This window comes from Pungitius pungitius, chromosome 16 (assembly GCF_949316345.1).
Source record: "Pungitius pungitius chromosome 16, fPunPun2.1, whole genome shotgun sequence".
NCBI lineage: Eukaryota > Metazoa > Chordata > Actinopteri > Perciformes > Gasterosteidae > Pungitius > Pungitius pungitius.
The window spans coordinates 4678664-4706407 of NC_084915.1; the positions used below are offsets into that span (position 1 = coordinate 4678664).

Sequence of the window (27744 nt, forward strand, 5' to 3'; positions counted from 1 at the left end):
AACGGTAAAATATTCAACCGCAAAAAATTCAAGCACAACATCTGCAACCTCAAGGAAGAGCAATCGATTCTAGATTTAAGATCAGGAGCGTGAGTCAAGCTAAAAGAGCGAGCACCCAAAACACCTTCGGCTTCAGATTGTAGCCATGTCCAATAATAACGGGGCTTTAACTCTTCATCGTGCCATCAGTGTGGTTTGTGTCTGTAAGATTCCGTAATAGACAGCTGACATTTGTACATTAACAGACTGTATTGGACATGAACTAAGCGGAAGTTAAACGAGAGCGTACAGCCGCTCACAATACGCCTCTTCATCTAGTTTTGAATTAATTTAATGATGCTGAGATCCTTCGACAAGCTGTTAGGAGTGATTGGCGGAGTTTTGAAACCAGGAACGCGCTTGAAGAGGCACATGAGCCGCTGTATCGTAGTGGGGGGGGGCAGCGGCTTTAGCGGAGCGTGGAGACGCATTAACCCGTCAGGACATGCAGGAATAACCGCAGTAGCGCCGAGTGCGGAAAGTGGTCGGTGGAAGGATCCTTTTTCTTTTACGTTAATCCGCTGATTTGTATATCATCAGTGGCAAGAAAACACGAACCAAGAACCAAGAGAACTGTTTTTTTTACTTATCAAAAAGTGCTAGAAATTCAATCACCTTTTTCTTTCAAAACCCAATGACACAGATTTCTTTCCATAGTAAGTCCCCCCCACCCGTGGCTTCTCTCCATCGCTACCTTCCTCCCCTCCTGTCAAACAGCTCACCACAATCTCTCAACTCAACGCAATCAAACATACATGGGAACTGCTGTAGACCTTATCTGGAATCCCACAATCTAGGACAGAGTCATTTAAACTAAATAAAGAATTACTGCTTCCAACAGTCAGTCAAGTTACAGTTTACATCCATGGTGGTCCTTTTGTCACTCAACCTCCTTCTGTTCGACACGATGAGGAATTCCTCTGCACGGTTCTCAAATGTATGTCACACTTTGTTTAGCTTGTTTGACTTCCAATCCAAAAAGCTCTCTTCAACTACCTTCTTGGTCACTCGTCTAACCGACTACAGCACGCGGCGGTTTGGTTTCCGGGGTCAACGCACCTATTGTGTGAGGTCACAGAGACCTATACTGCCTCTGAGAAGACTCATAGAAATGGGGCTTTGAACACACTGTAGATCACCTTAATGTCTCACCCAGTGGTTTTCTCACCTCCGTACAGTCACACCCACCAAGCAAAACGTGGTGAAATTACTTTCCTGAATCCAATCACAATTAGGAAGCATTGTGTAATTCAGAGCTCAAGGGGGCACGTTTCCCTTGATTTACCATAATTAAGAGCAGATTAGTACCCGAGGGCTGACAAAGAGGTGATTTAATTAACCTCTGCCTATTAGTGGGAGAACATTGCTTTTGTTTCAGAGTCACTCAACGAGCCACAATAAACTTATATCTTGAATGTTACACATGATTGATGATGCACTTACTGTTAGTACAGATGAGTGGGCAGGGAAAAATACTGATATGTGTCGTCTATCCTTAATTATTGTAATTACACGACAAAGGCTTTCCTATCATTATAAAGTATGAATGAGACATGAAACAATAAATAATATTTTCATGGAATTCCAATTACTAAGTAGAGACTCCTATTGTGATTTCTGAAATATGTATTAGTTTATACATCTGATCAATATGAAGTAAAATGTAGTTAGTTTGCGGTCATAGACATATTGCTGACCTGGCTATGTTCCTCACTGAAGAGGGTTGGCAGAGTTGCAGAAACAAATATATTCCAAACACAAAGCACAACCTGACCATTTTATTTACCAGTGGTTGCAAAAACAGTGAAAAGTGGATAAGCCCAATATATTTCCCTTTTTAAATATGACACGGAGTAGTTTCGGGGTCCGAGCATCCATTCACCTTTCGGTTAAAGCCGCTGTGAATTATCCTTAATAATCCTTCGGTCGATGCAATACGAAATGGATCTGTTGGACTAGCCTGAGCCCTGGTTCCTGGCCTCAAATTATCAGCCTCTTATTAAGGGGTCCAACTAGAAACGATGCGTATGCAGCAGAGCGCACAAATGAATTTGCCTTTGCATTCATTTGGAGGCGCTGAGCAAACCGTGTGTGAAAACCCTCAACTCAAGCGTGCTACTGGATATCAACGTTTGTACAGACTGCTTAGGGAGACAAAGTGGATTTATTACACCCTTATTTCTCTAGAAATGCATGCCAACTGAGCCAATTGTAAGGGAAATTAAAAAGAAAACATGCTTACTGACCGATTACGTGTTTGTAGCAAGTCATTAAAAACAATCACCAACAAATACAATTGAATTCCTCCGCTGCCGGAGAGGGATCAGAATGTCTAATGAACTATTGATTATAACCGCACATAGGTGATTGCAGCGGGGCACATCAAGACCACGTCATCTATCAGGCCTGTCAGAGCCCCCCCCCCCGAGGACCAGAACGCAACAACACATCATTAAAGACGGCTGGTACTTATTCACACATAACTCACACTGTTTGGAACCGCTAAACTCACAGCCGTGCCCTAAGCCTGGCAGTGATTTAGGAGCACTTCCTGCAGCAGGCATCAATATCAATTACTGTTCCTAAAAGATGTATTTAGCGAAGGGGATGAAAAAAAAACAATACATCAGACATTTATTTAATTTACAACCTTGTTTTCAAAGCAATCGAATTTCACTTATAATGGTGAATGGCTGCCTTGACTTACAATGAGAGTCTGGCAGGTGACGAGCCGCTGTCCAGCCTCAAATTACACAATAGATCGATGACCAAAGGGAGATGCACTTCAGCTAGTGTCAGCTAAATGAATATAAAATGCAAACCATTGGGATTTCTAGCCCTTTGAAACACAATGATAAATGTGGGGGGGGGGGGGGGGGGCATCTCGGCACTAGGGTTGGGTATCGTTTGAATTTGAGCGATTCCGATTCCAATTCCGATTCCTGGTTTCGATTCCGGTTCCCAGCGATTCTCGATTCCGATTCTTTTAAGAGGCAGGGTCAAAAAAGTTTAAGTTTAAGATATTTTAAATGAGCTAGCTAACCAAGGGTCTTTCTGAAGAAAATAGTCTGACCTTCTCCATCAATATTAATTATTTTTATTAACTTTACTATGAATTTCTAACAGGGCTGTTTTCAGAGAAAATAGCTTTTAAATAGTTGATATTGATGTTTTTTTGTAAACATAATGGCAGCGTCTCATGATTCCGGTCTCTGGTGACAGGGTCCATAACAAGAGCGTTTAACAGCTTTTGTTGCAGCAAATGATAAAACACATGGGCTGTGTCTACAGTCAATGAACACATTGAACACATTTAAAGCAAACATGGCAGAATGTTTCACTTTTCCAGGGACTATCAAGCAAATTTAACAAAGGCTCTGCAGTGGTGGTCTAGTAGATCATTACAGTGGTGAAGTCTCAAGGGGTTTGTTGTATAAAAGGCATTAACCCGTATGAGCGACCATTAGCCCTCCTGAGACGAAGCAATAGAGGCCAAAACATGGCCCGAGCTCTATGAGTAAATTTAAAGGTGTAGCAGGCCCAAGTAACCAGATCTCAGTCATTATAAATTTGTTATTTTACAGATGATATTCTGAACAGTGTATTTGAGTTTTCTGCTAAACGATTTATACTGATTTTTTCAAACTACTCAATATTTATGTTTGTGACAGCACACAGTGTGGGCACGCCAACTAGTTCTGCTCATATTATACAGACCTGTCTGCCAAACCCTGATTTCCCTTGCAAAGCAGCTCTTTCTTTACACCTTGAGATGAAAACCCAGGCAATGACAAGAAGCACATTCAACAACTCTGGCTTTCAGGCACCAGCTTTGATGGATTTGACATTTGAACACCATCAACTGGAAGAGTGTACATGCATATACAGTTGTACAATGTGCAGAAAAATTTGCAACCAGCCAGATCAACTGTCACACTCAATAACACACTGCATGGATATGAATCCTATAAAAAATGAAATATTCTTCCAATGTCACTCACCAACACTTTGCTCTCTGTGCTAACTGGTACAATGAGAGCTGAATACCTAAGCAAACTCTTAAAGTAAGGTAAGGCAGTCTAAGTGACAGAAGTACTGAAGCATAAGGATGGCCGTAGCAAAAAAAAATCCTTATCGTAGAACTGATCAAATCTTACGAAACGTACGATTTTAAGCCACAGAACTCTGAAAACTGGTTGGGAGCGTAATCAGTGTCATTAAAGGACAAGTCTTTGAGATGTTGTACTGAACGTGAGCTTGTCAAATTCAAATATAGCCTCTTTTGATAGAAGCTGAGTGGATTCAGGGAATGTACGCAAAACAAGTGCACAATGAGTTCAAACCCGAGGCCGCTGTAGGGAATTGAACACAACGACACATCCTGTCAGCCTCGCAAGTGTAAATGCATCCAATTAAAATTCAAGGTTGATTGAAATCCAATTTGTCCAACCCCGCTGAGACCGTTTGAAACACATTGCTGCCAGGTATTACAAGGGTGCGAATGCCTCTCTCTCTTTGAGACGTTTGTAGAGTATAACTACTTGAGCGTGTTTGCTCTGTGGACGTAGCATCCATAGGGCTCATTCCCTGTGGTAATGGCTGCTAAAGATAGGCTGCTTTTATTTAGACTAGCAATTTAGAAACATGTGATCCAAAAGAAAGAACACTAAGCTATTGCAGTGTTTATCTAATCCCTGGGTTGGGGAGCCTAGACCGACCATCTCTTGTTAGATGTTAGAGAAGCCTCTTTCCAGTGTTATTTACTCATGCAGTTAAGGAGACAGTCATGTGGACTCAACATACCCCTTTACTGGATCGTCACAGTCTCTAACATTGTTTCCTAAATTCTTTTTCCAACAATGGTCTAGCTAACAGTTTTCAGTTTTAGATTTTACTTTTACCACTCACTGGATAGTTACCACTGTGTGCTCATCTTATTCCTCTTTTTTTCATCTAGACTAGAAATAGTTATTGAGTTTGCCAAGCAGTTAAAAAGTCTTTGAAAGTGCGCCTTATTGTCCAGAGGTATGCTCTATAGAGGTATCCAAAACTTCGATGCCACGTACAAGTGGTAGTCATCATCTGAAAACTGCGAACCTGCAGATTGATCAGATTGGTGCAGACAGATACATTAGAACGACTGGTTCCATGATATACTGAGCCTGTTACGGACTCGAAAGATAGTGATGTCATCCAAAATATAATGGATGGTCAGTGTGCACCTGAATTCCATGTCCAAGCCACTGGGATGTTTTTTTTAGCATCTATGCTAAATCAGATGGCATCAAGATAAACTGAGCTCAGTTTTGGAGACGATACGTCAGACTTCTTGAGTCACTTAAAAAAACTTTAAATTCCCCTTTCTATATTTCCTTGGCCGTATAATAAAAACATGATTGTGCATGTTTTTGCTGTTTGAGTCTATCATTCCATATCGCTGGTTTTAGCCCACTAATGGAAGTAAAAGAGATTAATGACACAGTAAGTATGGCATCATATTCCCATTACAGCCTGATATGTACCCATTCAAATGGTGGCCAGATTGGTTCAGTTAAGCGTTAAAAAAAACCTTCCAGCGGGGCTCACAATAAGGCCCGAGGAAAGTGCTCAAGAGGAAAAGAAAAGCTTGCTCAACAACTACTCAATTCAAGTTCTGACCTCTGTGGTCAGTTATACTACTTCAATAAAATGCTCCAAATCACCAGGGTGCTGCAACACAGCCTGTGAACAGGCATGGTTGAATTCACTGCTGTAGTAGGCTACGCAGCTCTTAACCAAAACTTCACAACCATTACAAAGGCTCATTCACAACACTGGCATTGCATAAAGATGACCTGAGGCTAATATTGTAGCCAACATTTTTTTGTTTACTTAAAAAATGTATTTCAGCTAGGTATTGCACTTAAAAAGCTTTGAGGCTGTGAGTAGAAAATGTAAAATTGATTGGAACTAGGAATCATCAGCCCATAACCTATAAAGAACTGAGTGTGGCAACCTATCCCTTTGCTTTAGAATTGTTGGACTGAATTGATGTATTCCAAGTATTGTTCTTCGAATCTTTATTTCAACTTAGTCAATTTATTCCGCCGCACCTTTAAACTCCTTCACACTTTCAGCTATTAAGACCATTCAAAACTATAAAAAAAGTCTAAACTATTTTATTTAAAAAACAGCTATCATACTTTTCATAATCACTAATTATGTTTCAGTAGTTTTTCAGTTCTGAGCTTTACATGGGTTTCTATGTAGTGAGCTAGAGAGCAACTTTGGAATTTTCCGGAAATTTAGAGTAAGGGAAGTATCAGTTTTGTAAAAAAAAATATGGCACTTTTGCCTGAGGTACGTTTGTTTGAGGTGTGGATTCTGTGTAAATGGCTGTCTCTCTCCCCCCCTCTGAGCTCGTTAGTGACTGCAGGGGCTCCGTTGTCACGGATACTCACAGACGCGCTGCTCTGTCTGTGACTCACAGCTGATCCGTATTAGCTGATTAGTGCAGTCTGACAGAAGGACATTTCAGAACCTCCTTTGCTTGTCTCCACCCCCCCCTCCTCAAGCACAATTTCAGGACCATCAGTTTTAATTAAATGATCACTATGGGGCTTCTGAACTCAAAGCCTGCAACTTGCATCAAATTACTAAAATCAAGCACTCTGTTGTGGCTTAATGGGTTAACGAGTTTCGCAAATGCAACCAAGATGTGCAAAGTAAGCCATGTTCTACCCAATGTATAAAAAAGGCAGAGTCGGGAAAAGAAATGGTACGTGCCTTTGCTTTCTGCTAGCATAGAAAATTAAAAAACAAATGTTTTGCTGTGATGTGATTAGTAAGAACAAAAATAAGTTCAAGCACTTTTAAAATCCAACAATTTGCTTTAGAAAATCTAGTCCTTATTTCCTTTCATAATGGCAAATAAGTAGCCGTTTCAATTTAACAAACCTCCATTGGGTTCAATGTATCAATCTTTGCGGTTAAAACTACTTTCAAAAAGAGAGAATGTACAATAATTTATCAGCACAGGCAGACGTTTTCTTATCAGTAATGGAACTAATGGGCTGATTTGTGAGCCTTAGAATCCCACTTTCCATCAGCTCCTCTGTCTAATTTTTGGAAAATATATTTTCATGATACCATAGGTCAAACTCTGTGCGGTTATCTCCTGCTGTTTTCTAGGCCACAGAGCAAAAGAACACAGCCTGAAAACAAGAGTGCAGTTTCAGCGTGCTTCAGTTTACCAAGGCCGGCGGAAAGGGTGCACTGCAGTTGCAGCCAGCCAATCACAAGCTTTCCTGCTGCAGAATCATTGTTTTGCTTTGACTTGTCCATATGAGACAGAGTGTCTGGTGGCCTACTGGGAAAACGTTTGAAACAGACCAAAGCTTGTACAGTTGATATCTATCAAGGAATCCAAATGTTATTTTCAAAAGTAATATAAAAAGGACTAATGTAGTCCAAATAGCCTGTAGCGGTTTGTATAACCTTTGAAAGAACGAGGGGATGGGGTGAGGGGCGCAGAGCAATATCATTATACATTATTCTTCGTCTGCTCAGGGGCAATCAATGCTTCATTTCACAGGACTCCCTCTGGGCCCAGAGGCAGCTCAGGAGGAGGAGGAGGAGGAGAAATGGCTGAGTGGCAGTGAGATAGACAGCAGAAAAGACAGACAGCCAGAGTCTCCAGTGCCGAGCAGATGCCTGAGCCCTATGGGAGAGTCTGGGAGGCGGCGGCCCAGCAGACACCGAGGAGCTGTTGACAAGCAGGAGAAATCCCTCCCTCCCTCCCCCCACCACACCCGCCCCAAGCCTCCAGCGCAACCCTCCTTTTCCCAGTGCTGCAGTTTTTGCACCATTTGTGCTGCACTGAGAACTGGACCATCACAGAGAGAAGCGCTCCACTGTGACAATGTATTTTAATGTAAAGGCCGCGGGAGACTTTGTGAGCAACGGCGCATTTATGCCGACAGTGTACTCTATATGTGCTCTACTGTGATTTGTTTTTTAAGGGCTGCAGAGCCAGCAGTAAATCACTTTCACTCCACGTGAAGCTGTGCCAGCTGCCTTATCTAATGTCGAGGGCCTCAAGTGCACGGAACCAAACACTTTCCACTCTGCAGGGAACATGAAGTAACAGGGACTCAGAATAAGCACATGTTTTCTAAAAGGTGTCAAATATTTAACATAAAGCAAGACTGCCATACATATTAAGTGTGCAGGGCAGTCTACAGTAGAAATATTAGTAAATAATTCTTACGTACCCCTGTGAATTATGTACAAACATGAGTCAAAGTAAACAGCAGCAAACCAGACATGTCTAGTTTCCACTTGATTGGGAAGATGTGCACACAATAACTCAAATTATTGTGTACTTGGGGCTGCAGGCAGGTTTGTGTGTTTAATGGATCCAACAAGGATCAAGCATTAAGACTGGCCTTTATTAATAGCTTCAAATAACACAACAGTTGGTACGACCCAGTGGATTGATTCAATTAACTTGTGTTTTGTCCTCTGTTGAAAGTGGGAAAGACTGGCAGCCGACAAATCAGCGGTGTGTCTGGGGGAGTTTTTTTTAGTGAGGGAGGAGTATAAAATCAATGTCTGTTGAAACAGGTTCAAAAACCATGGAAAAGAATGGAAAGAACCACAGCCTTTTTACATACACAGACGGTCAGAGAGTTCAACCAGGAATGATATGGATAGAAAAATGAACAAGGTGCAGGGATAACTGCTCTTAATGTGCTCTTAATTCCACAGATAGAAAATCAATCACCATACCGAATCACCATCGGCATTACAAACTCAATGGATATAAGGAAAGAGGCTTAAGCACCGGTAGCACACTCAGTCTCTGTAATTGGCAGCCTTGGGTTATTAAAGCTTGCACTACAGATGGGGGGGGGGGGACTGCACTAACAGGAGAAAACAAATAAGACTATTGTGGAAAACATAATACCTTATCATGGGGTCTGCTTGCTGAGTAATAAGGCTTGTGAGGATAGCCTACAGGCTGCATTGACTCACTGCTTGTACAGTACGGCTTATACCTTATTAGGTGGCAAAACTATATCCATCGTAAAACCTCTCTTGCTAGAAAGCATGTGTGTGTGTGTGTTTGTCAGCATGTGAGTCTGTCTGATTCTCACACACACACACACACACACACACACACACACACACACACACACACACACACACACACACACACACACACACACACACACACACACAGTGGGATGTGCTAAACAAACAAAGACCATGCTGGTATTTACATAAGAGCACCTTTTATCCATGTATAAAGCTCCCATTTACAAAACCGCAGCATGGTTTATTGAAAACACACTGCCGGGAGACTGAAGCGTATAGATGGAAGGGCACGCAGGTTCAGGTGAGCAATACACCAGAGGCCCAGAGGGTCCTATAGAGAGTCCATCAATTGCCCTGTTAGCCTGACCTGCTCAGCTGTAATGAGAGTTGTCACTAGACTCAAACAGGACCTGTGTCCAAAGCAATGGAGCAGAAGAAAGAAACAGGGAACTTAGTGCTGAACACGCCATGGTTCACCTGAAGTTAAATATCACGTTTTCATCAAATTCTATTTCCTCAAACATCAGTGTTCTGCCACATTTCTCACACAAAAAGCTTGTTAATCATTTCTCATGTTTCTTTTGTATATGATAGCCATATCTTATGATAACACTATTAGACACTTGAACCTGAAATAATATTTGATTGTTGGAATACAGCTTATATATATATATATATATATATATATATATATATATATATATATTAGAGCCGGGACTTTAGCGCGTTAATTAAGATTAATTAATTAAAATGTGAATTGAGATTAATTAATTACACAAAAAATAACACATTAAACATTTTTTACACTAATTTTTTGCACCGCGAGACGTTTTCTCACTGGATGAGTTTTGGGGGACCGATTATACTGGAGCACCAACTAGTGTTCATGACTTCAGACAACAACAAACCACAGTGAACATGAACGAAGAAGCTGACGAGACCGTGTCGGTTGGCCCCGTGAATGGGAAATCTTATTATAATAAACACACGGATGGAAGCGTCGATAAGAGCATGGTTGTGTGCAAGCTATGCAACAAGGAATTTGCATATCACCGCAGCACATCGAGCCTCAAGTATCACCTCAACACAAAACAATTAGCAGCTAGCGTGGACGTTAGCCCGACTCAGAGTACAAGGACCCACACCCAACCCACACTGCACCAGATGACTGGTTTAAGGACCAGGGTAATTAAGTCCACGTCTGAAAAAATAATCAATGTTCTGAATGTACTTGAAAGTATTGGTCTACTTAAAAAAACAACAGTTTACAGAAGGTCTACTTACCTATAGGCTACCTGAATTTCTGAAAGTACTATATTTCTAAATATGCTATTGCTACACTTGTCTGCTGGAATTGGTTGAACAAAAATGAAATGAAAAGAAATGAATCAGTAATAAACCATAGTGTCAGTCTTAAGTTTATCGCGTATAGCGCTTTATTTGCAGTGCCCTCCTCGTCGTTCTCCTCATCCTGGGCTACTTGGGCGTGCGGTTCTCCTGCCCCGCTGCGGGAGCTGCGGCAGCGCATCCCTACCAGCGGCGCATGGCTGTCCCGCTTTGAAGCAATGGATAAGATCATCTTCACTCCCGTCATCTTTCAGTGTCAGTCCACAAACTTTGACGGACTTTCGGATCATGTCCTTGTCCAGCTTCTCCCAGGCAGCGACTACCCAGTTCACGAGCAGGTGGCGGGCAGGGGCTCTCATGTTACCTCCAGCAGTATATTCTTTACTTTTACATTTTTTTTTACACGCTTTATTTGTCCGTATCGACCGCGCCCCCGGCTACTATCTGAAGCCCGGCCACTAATTGAATCCCGGTCTTTATTTGAGGATTTACGGTATATATATATACACACCTCAGATGTTCTTAGAAGCTCACTATGTGGACCAAATAAACAATAAACTAGTCTGCTTGTTACATCGGTGCTTTGCTGATCACACCACCTACTTATTGAGAGCTGTGTACAACTCTAAAGACCTGTGGGTGAACATGAGTTGTCTTTTACAAGAACATACAGTAACAGTCCAAGTTTGGACACACTTTCCTGTTTAATTAAATAAGAAAATTTCCATTCAAAAATGTCCATTTCTGACTGGTACTATACTATTAAAACATTTTCACGAACTGAAAATTAATAAAGTGCCTTGAGCCCATTCCCGAGCCGGGAAACTAGCAGTCATCGTAGAAAGCGTGTTCTATCAAGGACACCAGATTTTTCAGAAACCAAAAAAGACCTGCATACTGAGTAACACCTGAACACCGATTGCGGTGATTGAGAGTGAGTTTAAAACACTGTGCAGGTAAGTGTGAGGCATAACTAGTTAACTTAAAATAAAGTGGGAAAATGCACACGGTGGAGAGGGGCTGACCACGGTGAATACATACGTGTAAATAGTCACTCTTAAATAATCTACTACATCTAATTATTTTTATTGTAGATATGATTGAGCGACGATTCCCCACTCTATTGATGAAGCAAGCGGTTAATAAAAATCAAACCATCCGTGGTTGTAATAAATCGGTCATCAACAAACTTTGTGTCCAGATTCTAAAGAAGCGACACAAACCTGAGAAAACTGACCTTACATTTTATGATGTAAGTATGATAACATTTAGACACTTGAACCTGATATATAAAAGAACGAGCCATCTTTAACCAACTCTTCTCCTATCTCCATCGTAACAACCTCCTTGACCCCCACCAGTGAGGCTTCAAGGCGGGCCATTCCACAGAGACTGCTCTCCTCGCTGTCTCCGAGCAACTCCACGCTGCTAGAGCCGCCTCTCTCTCCTCCGTCCTCATCCTTCTGGACCTTTCTGCAGCATTTGACACAGTAAACCACCAGATTCTTATCTCCACCCTTCAGGAACTTGGTGTCACAGGTTCCGCGCTCTCTCTTCTCTCCTCCTATCTTAATGGTCGCACCTACTGGGTAACTTGGAGCGGATCGGTGTCGGAACCTTGTCCTCTTACTACTGGAGTTCCTCAGGGCTCCGTCCTGGGTCCCCTCCTCTTCGCAATCTACACCAACTCTATTGGCTCCGTCATTCGCTCTCATGGTTTTTTCTATCACAGCTATGCCGACGACACCCAACTAATTCTCTCCTTCCCTCACTCGGACACTCAGTGGCGGCATGGATCTCTGCATGTCTGACTGACATCTCCCAGTGGATGTCCGCTCATCACCTGAAGATCAACCCCGACAAGACCGAACTACTTTTCTTCCCTGGAAAAAACTCTCCCACTCAGGACCTGACTCTTAACTTCGGCGACTCTGTGTTAACGCCCACACAGAATGCCATGAACCTCGGCGTGACACTCGACTCCCAACTCTCCCTGACTGCCAACATCACAGCGACAACACGATCCTGTAGATACACGCTATACAACATCAGGAGAATATGACCCCTTCTCACTCAGAAGGCAGCACAGGTACTGATTCAGGCTCTTGTCATCTCCGCCTTGACTACTGTAACTCTCTGCTGGCAGGTCTCCCTGCTACCGCCATTCGACCACTGCAGCTCACCCAGAATGCAGCAGCTCGACTGGTCTTCAACCTTCCGAAATTCTCCCACACCACACACTCCATTCTCTTCATTGGTTACCAGTGGCTCCCCGCATCCAGTTCAAAACATTGGTACTGACTTACCATGCTGTGAATGGATCGGGACCAGTCTACATCCAGGACATAGTGAAACCCTGCATTTCAAACTGCACACTCCGATCTGCATCTGCCAAGCGGCTTGTTCCTCCCTCACTGAGAGAAAAGCACTCGGCTTGCTCGCGACTCTTCGCTGTCCTGGCTCCCAGATGGTGGAATGAGCTCTCTGATGACATCAGGACCACAGAGAGCCTTTACATCTTCTGTCGAAAACTCAAGACACCCCTCTTTAGACTATACCTTGACTAAAACACTAGCAAACTGTAGCACTAACAAATGGTAGCACTTAAATTGTACTTATAATGGCACTTTTTATAACATGTTTTGAAACTGCTTATTTGATGAAAATTGTACTTTCTTGTTACTTGTTCTTCTGAGTTTGTATCTCTATGTGGAAATGCACTTATTGTAAGTCGCTTTGGATAAAAGCGTCAGCTAAATGACATGTAATGTAATGTAATTAAAGCATTGTAAAAAAACAATGACTATTTGGGTATGTTGCTTAGTTTTGGTGCCATCAGTCAATATAATGGGACTATACTAGGAGGAGCTACCATACACAGTGCCACCTGCCCATCAGTAACTAACATTCACACACTGTGGTCACAGCTAGAGGAGCAATGCTGGGGTTAAGTGTCTTGCCCAAAGACACATCGAGATGCGGGTTAGCAGGGCATCCCTCTGATTGGAGGACGACTGCGGTCCCCACTGGTGCTCAAAGGATGACAAAAAATCTTGATTGAACAGGTTCATGTTGAAACTGTGACTGAAGGAAAGTAGTTCCTACATGAAACAACAAGATACCCAGATAAATAACGTCTTGTTTAAAAATCACCGCACATAAAGACATGTGGAATGAGGGCTGGGGCAGATGAAGGGGTACTTGAGTTTATCTGACAGGACATAATAAACTCCACTCCCATTTGGTTAAATAATTATTGCCAATTCCAAAGACATCTGTTCCTATCTGCTTCATATGTGATCAAACATAAAACATTAAAGCAGAATGCCAGAATCCATTTTCACAGTGGATGCCAAATGAGAACCTGACATGGCCAACGGAATGGACCCGAGTGACTCGTTTTAAGCAGTTTAAAGCCACATAAAAGCTCCTACTGACAACCGAGAGCAGTTAGTTACACAGGTCTATGTAGGTTGATGACATAATTCCAAGACACAGTAATGGAGCCTTTTTTGAAAATTTCAATATCCTTTGACCTAAAAGAGATGGAACTGCATCCTGCGCTATATGGCCACGGTGCTGCAATTTGGTATTAGCTGCTAGCACCTAAGCCATTTTTCTAAATTTGCAAGAAGCATGCATTTTTGGATTAAGGTCTGGCATGCAGGCTAGTGTAAACAATAAAAAAATAACTGAAGCTGTGCAGTTTGTGAGCAAGGCTTATCTGAGTGCAGGGATGGAAGCAGACGGAAATGGAACCAGGGCCAGGTTGGCCCGGTTTGAAAGAAGGATCAGAGAAGAGACGGGGGATCAAAGGTTCAAAGCTGCAGGTAGAGCTCAACGTCCATAGGCTGCGTACTGCTGGGACACACACACACACGCACACGCACACACACACACGCACCATCCTGTGTGGGGGCCGTTAAACAAAAAAAGAGAGTGAGACTTCGGCCAAGGCTCCACTTCAGAGATGACATTTTACAAATCGGCATCCGCAGACATTTATGTATTTCCCCTCTCACATCTGTCTTTGGGACCTGCCAGCATGAAAACAAAGATGAAATGGAAAAGATAATGGCCTTGGCTCACCATGCTGGTAGGAAGCAGACCGGGGAAATGTTTCTTAACAGAAGAAACTTAATTATACTAGGATGAGGATGGGATTTGCCTGTACGCCAATACTTGGATAAGGATACAAAATGATGTTGTTTCAGAGCTGTGTGCTACATTAACAAGTGTCAGGGAGACGCAGGTGTTAATGAGGTGGAACCATTAATCCAATGTTCTTTAGCCACTAGCCAAAGATTAGCCGCCAATGTAGACATAAGCTGATGGAAGACTTTGTTAATTGTTATTGTCATAAATCCGTGCAAAAAAAGCACCCAGTCTTTAGAAACATTGTCTATAAAGAAATCTGCTTTCTGACTGCAGATAAATTGTCTGTTAGACATATTTCAAAATGGGTTTTTCTTTTGTTTTTCCCAGATGCGAAAGCACACACTACTTGTACATATACAGAGAAACATAGTTCAACGTAGAATTTGAAGCAATTAAAAATAAAAAACCTCAGACATGGACTGGACTGACTTAAACAATTTAACTTATATTCAGCATTGTGAAAAACACATCCCACAGCTCACTATCGCCAGAGAAGTAGGGCAAGAAAACAGAATAATCATAAAATATATTTACAGTTTACCGACTCCAACCCCCTCATCTCATTCTTTTTGCCTGTGGGTCAGCTTCAAGCACCAATGCGTCTTGCTGCACATTCCCCCTGCTGCCGAGCCAACTCAACGCTGTCCGTTTCAACCGTTAACGAGTGAGTGGAGTCGAGTGTCCTAACTTGAGTGCCTGCCAGCCGACATCCATTAAACCTGTGCACTTCGCATTGTGACAAGATGTGATGCAGCTTGGTGACATTTGAGCAGGAAAAATTAAGCTATAAGCTATATTCAATCTACTTTGATTGATCAGATCCAAAACTGCAAGAGAATGATTGCATTGAGGCACGTATAGCAAAGACAAACGCCTTTTACAGTGCATGATGCAGGTCGACGTGGGTGGATTTACACTGCTTTTTTTCCACTGCTGGCCTTTCAATGCAGTTACAGACCTATCATCCTGCATACATGTTAGAGACAGATGGATGTCAAAGTACCAACTGTGGCAGGGAAATTTCCAATCTGCTGGGAAAGATACGACTTGTGTTGTGAGGCCCATTACTTGGCCAGAAAATGCAGCCTAAATTGCAAATAAATCTGTATCTGTACAAGGATTGTGTACAAACAGCAACAGCAAAGGAGCACCACAATAGACCAGGTGCATGGGTGTTCGATTTACAGCCGAGATACTCGTTGGATCAATGAGGCTTAAAAAAGCCCCCCGGCTCTGCTTGTATCCCACTGACAGACACCACTTTCTTACATGGATGCACACATACAGAGCAATGATGTCTGAACTTGAGGAGTATCTAACTTTAAGTGTGTGAGTTATTCTAATCCAAACAAATGAGAGATCTGGAATGCAGAAAATGGCATCTTGTTTCATTTATGTGTCGGTCATTGGCTGTCATATTAGCATATTAATGCTTAATATTACTTTGACACCTCCATGGTGCAGCCAAATAAATATCAGCTATTACTGCCGAGAGCCTGGGATAAAAGCATGTGTGGAAGGTGAAATACTGAATTCAAAGGCTGCAACGGAGATATTATTAACTAGACAGAAGCATCTGTTGAGGCAACAGAGAAATGTTGTAACAAAAGAAGGTGGCCATGCTAACTTAGAGCCATTCTCTGAAAACCTGCTCTGATGCTTATGTGTATTAATTGTTTGAAATTCCACTTTTGTATAGAAGCTATCCATACATTTGATTTCACATTAGCCTCCTCTTTACAATGAAGTATTAATCAATCTGTTCTTCTCTGCCTGCACATACAAGTCCTCCTCCAAGCAGACTGCACAGTGTTGTGCCAAAGGAAATCAATTGTTTCTGAAATGCTGGCAGGCAGACAGCTTCATCCCACATTCAGCATAAAGGGGGGGGGGGGGGGGGGTGCCAGACTGTTTAACTGCAATGCATCATCTTCATATGGCCATATAAGAGAGGAATATGTTGTGGACATAACATCTGCAGTGTATCCTCTTAGTAGAAAGACCTGTCCTTTAATTCCTGCTCAACTTGATGTAAATGCCAATAGCCGTTAATTGGCCAGTTGTTACTTGTTATTGGAAGGTCTGACACCCCATCAATGATCCTATTATCATTTTGTTGAACTCCTCACTCCGTACCACCTCCACCCACACCCACTGATGACTCAACGTAATGCATGAACGTGGCGCTGCACTGTGCCCCCGGGCTCGAATTGATCACATCTCCAAGGGCAGTGTGGGTGTGACGGATGGGTGCGAAGTTGGTGCCTAAAAATGAAATAACCGGTGGACGCAGCAGAAATCATAAATTGAAATTGCCACTTAAGTGGAAACAAAACGGTCCTGGTGGTGCGTCATTGGTCCAGAAATGAAATGTGAGCATCAGGGAAAGAGCAGGGAGAGTATTTCCACAGCTCTTATGAAAACGGTTCTCCTCCAGCAGATGCAGGTTTTATACATAACTCAGTTATGGAAATGTTGTCATTGTGATGTAAGCCTGCAGTAAAAGATTTTAAAGCTCTTTGTCATCAATCTCCTTGCTCTCTGTGATCAGCAGCTAGTAGTCTGCTGCTGTTTGGTGCACTAAGCCATGACAAATCCAGTCCAACAATATATCTTTTAGGAGCACAAAACTGGTTTAGCACAATTTTTTTGATTTTGCAGTGGGAAACTGACACTCGCTATAGTAACTATATCTCTTGCTAAAATAAAGTACAACAATAGAAAAGGTGAAGTACAAAAATGAGTGATTCTTTCAGAATATCCCTTATCACGCTACTGCTAGTGATCCAAACATCACACTGATCTCTTCATGTAGCTGTAAATTGGTTTCAAATTGTTTTCAAAAGTTTAGGTGGAGCCGGTGTCTTGTTTTTTTATGGTTTATAACAGATAGGGGGAATTGTTTAGAGAAAGAACAAAACCTGTAGAATCTCTGTGGGGTAATGTGAATTGAGGCTTATTATCAGACCTTTAAATGCTATATCAGAGTATAAACGACACTGCAATTGTACTCATTTACACAGTGCTGCTTTTGTGCCGTTCATCGTGTTATCACGGGCAGTCAATCATGTAATAGATTGCTGTTAACCCGCTGAGCAAGAAGATGAGGTGTTGTAATTCAGTCTACCCTTTCAGCACATTGTTGAGCAGCAGTGAAGGTCGAAAAAGAAAAGTGTGTGATTGGACAGGAGCCTTATCAAGCCTTTAATAGGCATAAGATGCGGAATTGCTAATTAGGAAGATTAATCAGTACGCAAGCGTGTACTTCAGAAAACTATTTACCAGGAAATGATTAGCACATGGGTTAACTTCCGCACCATTACAAATCAAATGGGGTCAGCGGGGACATGTTGAGGATAGGAGCACCTGTCAAGTGAAATAGTTGAGACACAGCTTAAGGCTTTAGAGAAGAAGGCACTAAATTATTTAGTAATTCTTTCATGGTTGCTGCTTGGGCCTCACTCAATAAAATGCTGCCTCCAAACAAACTCCTTTAAAGAGGACAGCTGCTACTTGATCTCAATGAAGGAACACTCGTCAACCCATCTTTGTAATTTGTTGCTCAATTTACAGTTTGAAAAATTCAGTGCCAAAACCTCAAAAAGAAAAAGATAATGGAAACTGCAGTGAGCTAATAGTCAGTTTTAGGATACTTAATTGTAATTAAGTATGTAATTACTTTTCAATTCAAGAAGATCGAAAGGCCTCCAACATATACGGTAGCTCAGCCTTGTGCACTTTATACTTTATCAAACAAATGTTGCTTCACAATTATAGAAGTTTGTATTAATAATGGAATGGTATACAAGAGCAAAATTTCCAGCTTAGATTTCCAGTTTAACATTTTCAACAGCTTTTGGAAGATGTGTTTTGAGAGCATGAACCTTTATTAAACAGGCACATGTTATTTGTGTGTATCAGTAATTTCCTAATTAACCCTCTTAAAACCCTAGACTTTAACACATGAGCTTCCAAGTAAAATTTGTTTACCACTGGTCTGTGAATAGCTATAATGAATGAAAGTAAGTGGGGGGTTAAGTGGTTTACTCAGCGCCACTTCAGAAGCAGTACTAGCACAGGATCTCATTCTTATTCCATTTTCATCTCTTTCTCTCGAACCAAATGAGAAGCTTGCTCAATTGTCATAAAATGGGTTTGACACAATAAATAAAAAGGTAATTTCTTAAATGCTCTAATTCCAGCTTCTCTCAAGTGAGGATTTGCAGCTTTTCTTTGCGCCATATATTATATATATATATATATACATACACACACACACACACGTACACTCACCGGCCACTTTATTAGGTACCCCATGCTAGTAACGGGTTGGACCCCCTTTTGCCTTCAGAACTGCCTCAATTCTTCGTGGCATAGATTCAACAAGGTGCTGGAAGCATTCCTCAGGGACTTTGGTCCATATTGACATGATGGCATCACACAGTTGCCGCAGATTTGTCGGCTGCACATCCATGATGCGAATCTCCCGTTCCACCACATCCCAAAGATGCTCTATTGGATTGAGATCTGGTGATTGTGGAGGCCATTTGAGTACAGCGAACTCATTGTCATGTTCAAGAAACCAGTCTGAGATGATTCCAGCTTTATGACATGGCGCTTTATCCTGCTGAAAGTAGCCATCAGAAGTTGGGTACATTGTGGTCATAAAGGGATGGACATGATCAGCAACAATACTCAGGTAGGCTGTGGCGTTGCAACGATGCTCAATTGGTACCAAGGGGCCCAAAGAGTGCCAAGAAAATATTCCCCACACCATGACACCACCACCACCAGCCTGAACCGTTGATACAAGGCAGGATGGATCCATGCTTTCATGTTGTAGACGCCAAATTCTGACCCTACCATCCGAATGTCGCAGCAGAAATCGAGACTCATCAGACCAGGCAACGTTTTTCCAATCTTCTATTGTCCAATTTCGATGAGCTTGTGCAAATTGTAGCCTCAGTTTCCTGTTCTTAGCTGAAAGGAGTGGCACCCGGTGTGGTCTTCTGCTGCTGTAGCCCATCTGCCTCAAAGTTCGACGTACTGTGCGTTCAGAGATGCTCTTATGCCCACCTTGGTTGTAACGGGTGGTTATTTGAGTCACTGTTGCCCTTCTATCAGCTCGAACCAGTCTGGCCATTCTCCTCTGACCTCTGGCATCAACAAGGCATTTCCGCCCACAGAACTGCCGCTCACTGGATGTTTTTTCTTTTTCGGACCATTCTCTGTAAACCCTAGAGATGGTTGTGCGTGAAAATCCCAGTAGATTAGCAGTTTCTGAAATACTCAGACCAGCCCTTCTGGCACCAACAATCATGCCACGTTCAAAGTCACTCAAATCACCTTTCTTCCCCATACTGATGCTCGGTTTGAACTGCAGGAGATTGTCTTGACAATGTCTACATGCCTAAATGCACTGAGTTGCCGCCATGTGATTGGCTGCTTAGAAATTAAGTGTTAACGAGCAGTTGGACAGGTGTACCTAATAAAGTGGCCGGTGAGTGTATATACATATACATACATGCATCGTTGAGTATTTTTGCTCATTGGACAAAACAAGATATCTGAAGATGTCACTTTGGAATTTGGTAACTGGGATTGTTTTTTGACACTTACAGACCAAACAATCAGTTAATCTGGGATCTATTGCACCAGAGGGGACAGTTTGGTTCTTGGAACCAAATTAAAAATTCTGAAGCAGGCACAAGGCAGCAGGGATTTTAAGCTCCAACAGCTTATCAACATGGTGGTGAGAGCTTTGTGGACATGGTCATAGTCCAGATCCTCATTTCAGAGATGTGAACAGATCAGATCATCAGCTTCTTTTATTAACAACCACGCTGCTATATACAAAACTGTCCAACAACTGAGAAAAGTGCTGCCCCCCCCCCCCTGCCATGAGACAATACTGTATTAATAAATTCAGTCACAACCAATGAAAATCCTGCATGTACACGTTTTCACTCCCACACCAGCACAAATATGATTTATTATTCTCATGCTCTCACTTAGACTCTGAATTTCTATCACACAGTGAAACACCCTGCGACAAGATTGTATCACAAGAAGTGCCTTCTAAATCACTGTGATCAGATCTTAATGTAATTTGATACTGTATAAATATTTTTTGATTTATTAGTCTATATTTAATTTGGTTGACTTCAGTGAAAGCCTGAAAAAAATGTATATGTGACAATCAGCCCTCCTCAAACAACAGTATCATTTCCCCTTTCATTTAAATTTGTTAAATTTTCATAAATTGATAGAACATCATCTAATGCATCTGTACGTTTTGAAGGAAAGAAATGAAGCACTAAATATCTGTCATACTGACAGCAAGTGGGGGGTAGTTTTCATATTGTGCAATATATAAGTTGTACAGATTATGATTAAGAGAGTGAAAAGTCAGGGGCAAGACGAAAACATTGCTAGCAAGACAATGAATGTGATTAAAATGCAATGCATCCATATATCAAAACAAGCTAGTCACTCTTAACTTGATTTCTACGTTGTTGTCCACGTTAAACTGAAAACCACAACAGAAGGGTGAAGAAGAGAAAGGATGTACTTTTGGATAGGACTGTTGATCTTGCTGCTGTACTTATCCGTGAGTTGGGTCACAGCAGCCAGCATGAGATGGTACCACACTGAACATATTATAAGATGCAGGACACTCCTGAGTCTGACCTTGCTAAGATTAAATATATTTCCACATCTGGCTGAAACAAGATCAGGGAAAACAAAAAGCTATGAAAACTTGCTGAACTATATGATGCAAAATTAACAATTGTCAATACTTGTCAAATTAGCAAAACTGTAAGAGGCAGAGAGATGGCAATTTAAAAGACGCATCTGACATAAGGAGTGGAGTGCACACTAAAGGAGTTGATCACTAAATAGTTAGATGCATTGTAACAGATTCAAATTTGTTAATATATATGTATATATATATATATATATATCCACACCGACATGAATATGTCGCAAATATGTGCGTGTGATCCCGCAGCAGAGAGCACCCGAATGACTACTACCCCCCGGTCGGCTGAACCATTTGTCTCACCATTACCCCCCAGTCGAACTGACCCCCCCTCCCCGAAGTTGTAAACCTACGGGAAACACTGATGAGTAGGAAGTACAAAATGTGAATGAAATGCTTCAGTATCTGCTTCTGCAGTTGGAACAGATGTGTTAGACTAACTTTTCTAAAAGTGAGAAAAATGAATGAAAACATAGCTATTGAATGAGAGATTAAACTTGGCTCACAATGAATTTGGGCTGATGTGGTTCCAAAATAGGCAACCATCAACAACATTTGCTCATGGAAAACTGAAAAAAGAGGGATTGAGCTTTATAATGCTGTGAAAATTCAGCAGGGGACGCTGTCCCTTTAGTCAGTCAACTTTAAAGAAAAACATTGCAGTTGTGCCATATAAATGATTGCTTTTGTAAGTCATAATTCAGACCCATATCGGTGGAAGGCAGCGTCTGCCCAGTCTGCCGTTCCAGGAAAATGGCTAGCCAGTTCACATAAAATGATTCCCACTCTGAATAAACTGTTGTAACACAGATCAAATTGCTTTTTACTCTGTAGCATACAAAGGCACAACAGCCACTACAACCATAGCTGAACATCCCTCATCTGGTGTAGGGCTTTGCTGGAAACTCTTGTTGAAAACAATTTCAGAGCAGTACACACAACAACAGCCTCTCAGATAGTAATCTCTTACTCAAGCGCTACATCTGTTCAACTCCAGCTCACACAACAGCCAAATATGCAGGCAGGTCCAGTCAGAAAGGCAAACAATAATAAACATTTTCACATGGCTTTAGGTGCTTTTCAACCGTATTGTCAGATGACTGAGCAAACATACACACACGCACGCACGCAGAGTTGGAGAGGTTTCTCCGTAGTTTTCTCACCTCAAGAGCCTCCAGGGTCACAAAACCTGTGATGGAGAAGCCGTCGATGATGTCCTCTTCGGCGGAAGTCGAGTCCTTTCGCTTTCTTCGCGGGGGACGATGGCGGGAAGAGGGAGGCTCCCTGTCGCCCTCCCGCTCGGAGTCAGAGGAGAAGCGAAAGACAGAACCCTTGACATGGTTGTTCCTTATCCCATTTGATCTCCTGTCCCGGTCCCTCACTGACCTTGACTTCCGCTTCTTGCGGAGGCCACTAGATCGAGGGCCATTAATGCTCTTCATGGGGAATATCCAGATAAACCCACCTCTTGGAGATAATCTAAATTCTTAAGAGCCGAAACTGGCACGGCTTGAGCTCAACTCGAGTGAAATCCTCCTCCGAGAAACTTTGCAATATCCGAGCCAATGTTATTGATGTACCAGATCCAAGGTAATCATTTAATATCCCACAGATGACACCTTTTACAGAAAACTCAAAAAACGGCATCAAGTCCCTGAATCAAGCTAGGTCCAAAGCAAAGATCCCCAAAGGCAATTCCATCCAATCCTACGACAGAGGTGTAAAACAATCTATTAAACACGTTATCACCAAGCCGTCCACTCTGCCAGAGGAAGTGCCTTTCAGGTAAAGGCAAATATCTGCTCAGTGATCATGTCCCGCCATGGTGAGTCAAGCAGGTGACGCCACATCTTTCTTCTCCAGGAACCTACTTGTCTCACCCAAGGTCAGCCAACTCCCCCTCCTGCAAGATGAAGATATGAGAGAGAAACTGGTTTGCTGCATGGTCACTTTGAAAGTTCAACTGTTCATTTAGTCAATGAGCCATTTTCCAAAAGATGTTGTATACTGTGCAGAAGGTTGTGTTTTCTTCCCCTGCCCGGTTATTAGTCCCTGAGATGAGATGATTATGTGTTGTAAGTGCTCTTTTTCTTGTGTCTCTGGAGCCTTGGCCAAGCTTTTAGCCTAAACTGTATTTTTAATGAATTCAATGAAAGTGAATTACTTTTGCGACAGATTTCCCCTTTTCTTCTTGGATACATGACCATGAACATGTTGGTATTGGCAACATCACTGAGTATTGTTTAGTATTCATCTGTACAAATGCAAATATTAAGTGTAAACAGTAACATAATCAGTAACATAAAGTACACTGGTCCTTCTACAATGATGAAATGGATTGTTCAAGAAAATGAAATAAAGTGTTAATTAAATCAAATTATGTATTTTTAACAAACAACTGATTATGTTTTAGGTTTATTATGAATAGATCCTCCCACTAATTATTGTGTAAAGTTGTATTTATTTCAGTGGCCTTCAAATACATATTCCATAATGACATCAGAAATCAGAAATCAAATTAGATTTCATGCGTGGTGCAGCATCTTATTTGTCAAAGTCAAGGCCTTATAACTTTAAAAACTCCAGCCCGTATATTTTACAGTACGCAATCAATTAAGATGAATTATTCAAAAAATCATCTTGAATAATACAATTTCTGATGTAGACATTCATCCAAAAATTGATCCCCCCAACCATCTCAATTCTCCAAATATAACGTCTCAACATCTCAGTCACACATTCCACAAATGGAAAAAAGCTAAATATATCTTTCAGGAAGGAAAGCAGGTCCTATTTAAAACAAATGTCCTTCAGATTTTATACAGACCATAACAATCATTCTTATAATAATCAAGATCTTAGCATGGCATACCTCCACTGTCTGACACTGAAGGCATTTGGCTGCTTAATGATACCAGGATGCAACATTCAACAGCTTGCAGTCTCATTCTGGATTGTTCTCAAGGCATAGCCTACACCATCTGGGGCCTAAAGCCACTGAAACAATCTGGCATTGTAGTACAAGAAAAGATATGGCTTATGTGTCCAGAATATCAATTCTCGTCCATTACATCAGACAAATGGTATTCCATAAGGATGAAAACTATATCTACAAACTGCCCCGTAACGCTTGTGAACATTTCAATGAGAGGAATTACACCTTTCCTGCATTGCCAGACAAACTAAAAAGCCAATCTGCCACCATCTTCAACTTCACATTGTCTACTTGGACACAGGTTATAGAGTTATACAGATATAGCTCATTTGGATTCTGCAACATGCAGGTTGCACTAAGTGCTCTGCTTCTTACAAAGTCACAGATGTTTTACACATGCAACATTTTACTAAAGAAAAGCGTTGAAATTAATTGTGTACATAACAGAAGGCAAATCCAACAAGCCAGCATGCCATCATATAACATCAGAATATCCCTTGGATGTAAATGTTCTACCCTCAAACAACAAAAGAGGGTAAATCCTCCTCTACTATAATAACGGTCCGAAATATATTCTCCCAGTACAGCTATGCGTTTAACCTGATGCCCTTTGCCAGCACTCATTTAAAGACCCCCCACCACACACAACTACACACTGCTCCCAAAATATCGCTTTTTTTGGGGGGGGGGGGTGCTGTTTTAGCACTCGCCCTGGCTTTCTTAGCTCAGTGAAATACTCTTTCCCTGGTCCTCGCTCAGAGTCCCTTTTTGTCTGCCTGCGCTGTCAGTAGAGATCTCAGGCTCTGTAATCCAGTCCAGCCCACAACAGCAGCCGCGGACTGGCACTGCCTCCTGCTCCGGCTCTCCAAGCTTCATTTTTCACTCTAACACACAACAAAAGCATGCCTCTCGCTCTCGCTTTTTTTTTGCTCCAAGACACGTCATACAAAACGAAGAAATGCAAACCCTTGCGAGTTGGGAAGGACCGTCCGGGAGAAGTTGCACCCTCGGTGACTATTCAAAAGATAATGCACAAGAAGGTCTGGAGCTGACAAAATAAATCCCGCAAAGGAAAACCAAAGGGTATCTCCTCCTCCTCCTCCTCCTCCTCCTCCTCTCCCCAGATCCGAGCTTGAGGATCCCGGAGAAGGGGGACCGGGGCGCAGTGATACGGCGATGCCGCAGTGCCGCTTTACAGGCTGCACGCTTCCTCCTCGGCGCAAGTAGTGCTGTGTCTGGACATTCCGGGAGCTCCGTGACGATGAAGAGACGGAATCACCGGGGACACGGTGCAACCCGAGCCAGACTAAGACACCACGCACCTTTTTTATAGCCTCGCTATACATTTCAAAAGCATTTTCCCGTAAATGATATGGCCCAAAACAATAATTCTGAATACAAGTAACGTTAGGTGTGCAAGACTCAAGTGATAAGTTTGTGTGCGTGACGATAACGACACCTTAGAAAAAAAATTATGAAGTTACAGGAAAACAAGTAATAGTTCTTCTGTACCAAATGAACATCAGCTGTATCAGACAAGCTGTCTGGACAACATGCATTTATTAACGTTAGCTAATTTAGAAAGTATGCTAGCACCTACTAAGCTGTTGGATCAATGCTAAATTTAACTATTGAATAATTACTTTTCTTTGAAGGTGGCAACAAGTGATAAAAATAAACCCCGTAATTTACATGTACTCGGTTGGTGATTCCGTGGACCAACAAAGCCTGGTGTCACCCGTTAAAGGCACGCGTCTTAATGCGCTAGCTAAGGTGTGTGATCATCATCTGGCTCATTTCTGACACATCTCCACCGTCAATACTGGCAAAAACTTATGAACTTAGAAAATCATGGATGTCATTTTAAAACACTAAATAAACACAGCACACACGCTCAGTGTACGTTAAAACACCGCTACACCATTACCTCGGAACGATGGGTCTCCGTGTCTGGGTCTTTTTTCACACTATGCGTGTTAATTAGGCAATTACTTGCACCTGTGGGGTTAGGGGTGTCACGTGTCTGCATTGCCCAATGCGTTGCGGCCATACAGTGCGTCACAGTAACCGCCTACTAGAGTTCTCCTTGCCTCGTATTTACAGTGATTGATTTGAAAACGCTTTACATTTGAGCCAATAAATAAGTGTATAGTAAGGGTTCTGTAGCTGACCCCTGACTGCTGCATGATTTATTGTATTGATAAGGTGTTGCCCTTGAGAGCGAACAATTATTATGTAAGCAAGTAGTTATTAAAAAGCCATAAAATGATTTGCCAGGATCAACTATGTCCACACCCTGGTTTAAGGATTTCATTTTGCTACGTGTACAAAGGTGAGTTTTAGATTCACACAACCACATATACTGAGTTGTCAGTCTACTGTCATACAAATACATACATGCAATTTTATGAGCAGCACACTTGCATCAAACTGTGAGTGGATGGATCAATTACTTAATACAAAGCACGTTGATAGCTGTTTTGATACTATTATTCATAAACAAAAGAAGCCATCCTTATAATGACCATGTTTCACTATTTCCCACCTTTTAATGGACTGAACAATGACTGTTAAAGTATTGTTAGATTATTACATTACATTACATGTCATTTAGCTGACGTTTTTATCCAAAGCGACGTACAATAAGGTACAATAATTATTACGCTTTACCACCAGTTTTGTCTCGTAGCAGATCACACTAGCTTTACACCAACACATATTGATTTCTGTGTCCATTAATACTCATGGGAAGGGAAACAACAATATGAACACATGGCTGTGATTTTTCATGGTATGAGTGGTATCGATACAGGCCAAATGAATTATTGAGTAAAGGACAGGGCCACTCATAAAATATAAAAATGTTGAGCATTCAGTTGCTGTACTGCCATAGCCTCATGACCCCGCTCAAATTTAAAGAGGGGGTGAAGAATGATGGTGCCTCGCCCCTCCTGAGCAGGAGGTGGCGTTCAATGTGCCAGTGAACAACGGACCATGGGTGGGCTGTGTATTTTTAGCTTGGTTTAATGATGCGGAGGCAGAGTGGTGTGGCTCAGCAGTTGCTAAAGTGCCCCAATCCCCGGCATCAGAACAGACACCCCAACGGCCGGTAAGAATAATGCTGGGGACGCACATGCACTTGACCCCGTCTCATCTTGCAGGAGGAGTGTCCTTGTGACAAAGTGGCATGGCGGGGGTGAGTCGACAGCAAGGCAGCTAATTCAGCCCTCCCAGACACCGCTCGTTAGGTGGAGAAGACAAATGCGCTGCACAGCCCTCTCCTCTGCCTCGCCATAATCAGCCATAATTACACCGTGGCCACAACTTGCTCTGCCTACTACTTCATTCACTGCCACACAACACTCCGGATATAATCAACTGAAAATAGGACCGGTGTTTTGGCTGCAAATCAAATGTATGGTTC

At 42.0% G+C, this 27744-nt stretch overlaps 1 protein-coding gene across 4 annotated transcripts in view; it reads right to left on the minus strand.

Annotated features, from left to right (window-relative positions):
• auts2a (activator of transcription and developmental regulator AUTS2 a) overlaps positions 1 to 25537 on the minus strand; it is a 245975-nt gene extending 220438 nt beyond the window's left edge. For 3 of the 4 annotated variants that reach the window (XM_062558016.1, XM_037466775.2, XM_037466772.2), the window contains exons 1-2: positions 25287 to 25537; positions 22549 to 23288 (exon numbers count right to left, since the gene is read on the minus strand). In XM_062558016.1, coding sequence (XP_062414000.1) covers positions 22549 to 22827 — 279 coding nt within the window. In that variant the 5' untranslated portion in view covers positions 22828 to 23288; positions 25287 to 25537. The remainder of the gene's footprint in view (positions 1 to 22548; positions 23289 to 25286) is intronic. The other variant, XM_062558015.1, reaches the window with a different exon arrangement.
• Positions 25538 to 27744: the final 2207 nt, after the last annotated feature.